This window comes from Haplochromis burtoni, unplaced genomic scaffold (genome assembly GCF_018398535.1).
Source record: "Haplochromis burtoni strain Fernald_Lab_line unplaced genomic scaffold, NCSU_Asbu1 Contig_105, whole genome shotgun sequence".
Classification (NCBI taxonomy): Eukaryota; Metazoa; Chordata; class Actinopteri; order Cichliformes; family Cichlidae; genus Haplochromis; species Haplochromis burtoni.
In genome coordinates this window covers 1,944,825-1,950,813 of record NW_024582466.1, presented here as the reverse complement: position 1 = coordinate 1,950,813, position 5,989 = coordinate 1,944,825, and the positions used below count along the sequence as shown (strand labels likewise).

Here is a 5,989-nt window from a genome sequence, read left to right as displayed (position 1 = left end):
GTATTTCGGGACCATAACGGACATCTAAGGAAAAAGTTGAAGTTCACAGTCAGAAAAGACGGAAATGAAGGAAACTGTGAGACCACAGCAAAAATGTGACTGAAAATCTGAGGGAATTTCTCAGAATCGTTACTCAGTTCAGTTCAGTTTTATTTATATAGCGCCAAATCACAACAACAGTCACCTCGGGGCGCTTTATAATGTAAGGGTGAGAGAAAACCCACTGAGCGAGCGCTTTGGTGACAGCGGGAAGGAAAAACTCCCTTTTAACAGGAAGAAACCTCCAGCAGAACCAGGCTCAGGGAGGGGCGGAAGACATGACTGAAAAGAAGAGAGCCAGAGATTATTAACAACTAATAATTAAATGCAGACTGGTGTCTAGAACAAACACTCAGTGCATTATGGGAAGCCTAAAGGAGCGGCCTGATGGGGTGATGTGGTGCCACGAAGTCTTAAAGAAAGATGGAGAGAAGAGGAAGACCTTAGGAGCGGCCTGATGGGGTGATGTGGTGCCACGAAGTCTTAAAGATAAGATGGAGAGAAGAGGAAGACCTCCGGGAACACTTGTGGGTGTAGTAAAGAACAGGGTGAGATGGAGGAAGTTGGTGCTGTAAAGGAAAGAAGTTGTAATAAACTTTATTTACGCGATGTTTTGTTACGGTTCTGACAAACCTGTCCAAGCACATAATTCTGCCCTGAATCCAAAGCTGCTTTTCACCTCTGACCTTTCACACCTGCGCTCAGGTACCTGCACAGTAACGTGGACACGGTCTGAAGAGCTGTGCAGTGATTTTCCAGCTCTGAAGGAAGCTGGGAAAACAGCAAGGCTGAATTGTTGCTGCCATCTCCAGAGGATCATTACTCGCTGTGTCAGCCCAGCCTCTTCCTGCCTCTGATTTCACGTAAACACGTTTGTTTTGCATTCAGGTTGGTGTCACCATCACAAAGCCTGATGAAGGCCTGTAAGCTGCTGCGAACACGCCCTGGCAGCCAGTGTTGTGAAATGTGTGTGCTTCCAGGTCTCATGTTGTAGGACTTCTTTGGCAGGTTGGCTTTTTTTCTCCCACCGTCACACATGTTCTTTACGGTAAACGAGTTTGAACAGCCCTGCCGCTGCAGCTCCGTCCTTACTTTAAGAAGCTTTTAAAGTAATCTGTGTGGAAGTTTAACTTTACATTTAGAGCTCAGCACCTCTGCTGTATCAAACTGTTATCAGTGGTTCAATTATTGATTCGCAGTCAGAAATGAACCTGATATCAACCTAAACAGCAGCTGTGGTTGGAGTTAAACTTTGTCCCAGGATCAGATGCTGCCGTGAGGCAGGGATACAAACGTGTCTGCCTCCTCTTTGTCTCTGACTGAGTCCTCAGCTGCAGTACTTTTCCAGGAGCGAGTTTTCTCTCCTCCACTGTCCTCGCTCCTCCTCGTGCCTCCACACGCTCGTCTCTGGGTTCCTCCCTCCCAGCAGGCGAGGCTGACTTCATTCCTCCATCAAGACGGACAGGTACACGTTTAGCCGGGAGGACATTCAACATTTGGAAGTGAAACTAAAGTTTTATGTGCTTCATTCAATTTAAAATAAACTTGAAATAAAATAATGGAGAATAAAGGTGCCGGTTTGAGCAGGTGAATTTAAGGGGAAGTGTGGGGGAGATATTATCCTGTTAAAGCACAGCATCCAGACCACTGTGGTTCAAAAGTAACCGGACACCTCCTAGCTTAATATTTCTTCTGTAGTATCAACACTGGCTGCTCACAGCTGATCCAGAGGAAGTGAAGAAGAAGAAACCAGTCGCTGGCACTGTAGCTGCACAGCGAGTCAGGAAGGTGTTTCCTGTCGTAAAATGGCTCAGGGCGATCTGGGTTCGGCTGCCACTCTTGTGGCAGTTGAGGAACTTCAGCGGAGAAGCCAAGCCAACAGCACGATGACTGAGTCAAACACATTTTCACTCAGTGATTCGTGTGTTTGATCCATCGTGTGGCTCGGGTACAGCTGCTCCGTGCTACTGTACAGAGTCAGTTATACGTTTTTGCTTTGCTGATTTTCTCGCTGCCTTTCTATTCCCTCACATAGAGCCTACGTGTCTGTGTAACAGCCTTTGTGCTGTGTATGTATGTAGAGCGCATACATGTTCTGGACAGTTCTGCATACTTTGAAGCTTCAGTGAGACAGGGCAGTGAGACCTGCTTGCTGCCATGGAGGCCTTTTGAAGCCAAAAGTGTGGATGAAACGTTGGAGTCCAAGTAACAGATTCATAAATGTGTGAATTTTACTCACTGAAACTGAAGCACAGACTTCAGAATGGTCTGAAACAGTAATATTAGTCAGAGAATCTACTAAAAATGCCCCAAACATCGTAAGCGATGAAGGCGAGCAGCTACATGTAGACGTGTTTATCTCTGACAAAAGGTTGAGACTGACTGCTGGAGCCTCACATGGACGCTGGAGGAACTGCAGCACTCCTTTATCCAGCTCCAGAGGTGGAGCCGTGGTCGTTCTGATGATTACTGATAAAACACATCTGCAAAAACAAAGCTGATTTATGCAGAACAAAGTAAACAACAAGGAACGCATTCCTGGAAGATGAAATCCTCGACTTGGAGACATCGTCGTGAGTTAACAACCTGAGGGTGGATGTGTTCATGACTTCGCTCTTAGTTCATGTTTAACGTTGGAGCCATATTTTTTCTGTGGCGCTGGTCTCAGAGTTTCTCTCATGTCTGTATTTTCTGTCTGAGAATTTAAGTCTTCCCGGAGGTCTTCCTCTTCTCTCCATCTTATCTTTAAGACTTCGTGGCACCACATCACCCCATCAGGCCGCTCCTTTAGGCTTCCCATAATGCACTGAGTGTTTGTTCTAGACACCAGTCTGCATTTAATTATTAGTTGTTAATAATCTCTGGCTCTCTTCTTTTCAGTCATGTCTTCCGCCCCTCCCTGAGCCTGGTTCTGCTGGAGGTTTCTTCCTGTTAAAAGGGAGTTTTTCCTTCCCGCTGTCACCAAAGCGCTCGCTCAGTGGGTTTTCTCTCACCCTTACAATATAAAGCGCCCTGAGGTGACTGTTGTTGTACAAATAAATCATGTTTCTGAGAAATCCCTCAAATTTACAAAGTAAAAACTTTCGGTTGGTTTTAGAATTTAAACTTTGATTCTGCTGATTTCAACAGACAACGTCCGGCAGAAGCAACAATCCCTGTGCAACTTCTCCAGAAGTTACTCCGTTTAATTTAATTTAATCTTGTGAAATCAGCTTCAAAGTGTGTCAACTTTCAACTTTCACAAGAGATCAAATGAAACAGATCCTGTTACAGTGCGACGGGTCAGTGAATAATAATCATCAGTTATCTGTAAAGTATTTAAACCGCAGCGTTTTATTTATAAAGCTCTGTTGGAAACAAGAACAGGGCGACCACAGAGACACAACAGAGTCGTGCAGGTTAAACAGCGAGGGGGCGCAGAGTAACGAGCTGTAACTTTGGGTGGAAGGCCTGTTTTAAATGTGCTAACCGTGATCAGCTCGAAGTTTGTGTCCCGTCTGTGGAACAAGTCAGGCGATCCGGAGAGAATGAAAACCGGACACAAAGGTTAGACTGCAAACAAATAAAAGCTCTTCGGTTCGTAGATGAGCGGTGAGCTCGCTGCCTGCGTCAGCTGTGTTTTGTGCCGCCTGTAGGCGAGCAGGCTTCAGTGCAGTAATGGAGCCGTCGAAAGCACATTCAAAACGATGTAAACGGAGTCAGCAGCATCACAGTCAACAGAATCAAATCTGACTCAGAGTTTCTGTGTCCAGTTGTTTAAAAGACATTCGTCTCTTCTTCGAATGTAAAGCCAGTGTATGGATCTCACCGTGAATCTAAAACGCTGTGTCGCTGAGCGCAGTTACAGCCTTCTTTATCTCGTTTGCTCGTCCGTGTCAGCCTGACTTCCAGCCTGATGCTGTTAGAGACAAAACTCCAGCCCGTTCTGTCTCCGAGCACAGACGGATTCACAGAGCAGCAGCTGAGTCACAACATGTGATCAGAAATGAGTAAAGATTGATTTTCAGGCTCAGCCGTGGGTTTGATGTGCTGAACGTATCTGCAGAAGCGTTTAAATGTTGTTTTTGTATTTTAAGCCTCACCACACGCTGCAGGGAGTGAATGAGGTCACTACGAGCAGCTGAAGCTTCCTCTGCAGAGCTGGTCCTCCTTCAGAGAGGGTGAGGAGCTCAGTCATTAGAGTGGAGTCTGACTCAGACCTGAACCCCTCCTTGGTGAGGTGTTTCAGGCATGTCCAGCAGGGAGGAGATCTCAGGGCAGAGTTCCTGCCTCTCTGCTGAACACCTCGGCGTCTCCCAGAGGAGCAGCCGGAGGTCAGCACGCCTGCTGAGCCCGCTGCCCCCGGGCAGACGTCCTCTGCACCGGGCGGTCTTTTCTCTGCTGAACACTGCTTCAAACAGTCGTGTGTTCTTCTGCAGATTTTGAGGAAATGTCGCCATCTTGTGGTTAAATGACACAGTTGCCTTGTTTGGGTTTCTCCCTGAACACCTTTATGTCTTTATGCTGTTCACGTGACACGGCCTCCCTCTGCAGGTGGAGAAGTACCTGCAGCCTTTCCAGCTGTCCCCGGAGACGCTGCAGGAGGTTTCGGCTCGGCTCAGGAAGGATCTGCTCCGAGGTTTAGGGAAGCACTCGCACCACAAGGCGCCCGTCAAGATGCTGCCCACCTTTGTCAGGGCCACGCCTGATGGGACGGGTAAGGACATTTTCAGATAAAAGCCAAACTTTGAATCTTCCCATAAAAACCAGAACTGTGTGGTTTACCCTCCAGCTGCTTTCTACACATGCTTACACCTGGAGCTACAGGCCAGATGTGTCCTAATGATTAAGCTCTGTGACGCTTTCTCTTAAAATTAAGACATTTGTGACTTTACGTGTGAGGAGAATGACTTTAATTTCAGTCTCTATTTAACATGGAGCCAGTGAAGAGAAGCCAGTATGAGAGAACGATGATATCTTATAGTTCCTGTTTGTACTCCATCCTGCTGTGTTTGTTTATTATCCTGATACTAAAGCTTTACAGTCGTCCAGCTTAGAAGTAATAAATGCATGAACTAGTTTCTGAGCATCACTCTGAGACAGGGTGTTTCTAATTTTAGATATTGTGCAGATAAAGAAAGCAGTCCTGCATATTTGTGTTTTGTGCACACTGGGACAAAGCTGACTCCCCACTGGCACGTGCTGTGATTGGATGTTGAAGGCTTCAGCCGTCTTCACGTGGCTACAGTAGAGGAACCCTGGACAGCTGCTGATGAATCTAAGCAGTTAAAGCTTAAACGGCTGTGGGAGGGTTTTCAGTGATTCGCAGGTGGAACAGTTGGTGGGCGGGAGGTGAACAGGGTCTGATAGCATGTCTGCACCGGCACTGCAGCAACGATGAAAACACTCAGAGTAATTCACAACTTCCTCCACTTTAGATTGTCAGAGACCTTTGCAGGGAAATAAAAGGGCGGTATTATAATTATTAAAGCTATAATTACGTTTTAAAGATGGCTTCCTGTAACTAAATCTTCATCATGCGGTCGGCAGAGAAAGGCGACTTCCTGGCGTTGGATCTGGGAGGAACAAACTTCCGTGTGCTTCACGTCCGTGTGGAGGAGGAGGCGCAGAAGGTTCAGATCTGCGCCATCCCACAGGAAATGATGCTGGGAACCGGAGAACAGGTGACACAAATGCACACTGAAGGAAAACGAAGCAAACGGAAACATGCGAATCCCCAAAATTCACGTGTGTCTCTGTACAGCTGTTCGACCACATCGCCACCTGTCTCGGGGATTTCCTCGAGTCTCATAACCTGAAGGGTCAAACTCTTCCTCTGGGCTTCACCTTCTCCTTCCCCTGTGAACAGCTGGAAATCGACAAGGTCACACACACACACACACACACACACACACACACACACACACAACTTTCTTCTGTGTGTTTCGGCTGTTTGAGGAGACATCAGCCT

General features: G+C 46.9%; 1 protein-coding gene across 4 annotated transcripts in view; it reads left to right on the top strand.

Moving 5' to 3' along the window:
• Positions 1–5,989, top strand: part of LOC102314573 (hexokinase-2) — a 16,928-nt gene that overhangs the window by 5,719 nt on the left and 5,220 nt on the right. For all 4 annotated transcript variants that reach the window (XM_005927899.3, XM_042223213.1, XM_042223212.1 and 1 more), the window contains exons 3-5: positions 4,573–4,735; positions 5,569–5,702; positions 5,783–5,902. In XM_005927899.3, the coding sequence (XP_005927961.3) occupies positions 4,573–4,735; positions 5,569–5,702; positions 5,783–5,902 (417 nt within the window). The remainder of the gene's footprint in view (positions 1–4,572; positions 4,736–5,568; positions 5,703–5,782; positions 5,903–5,989) is intronic.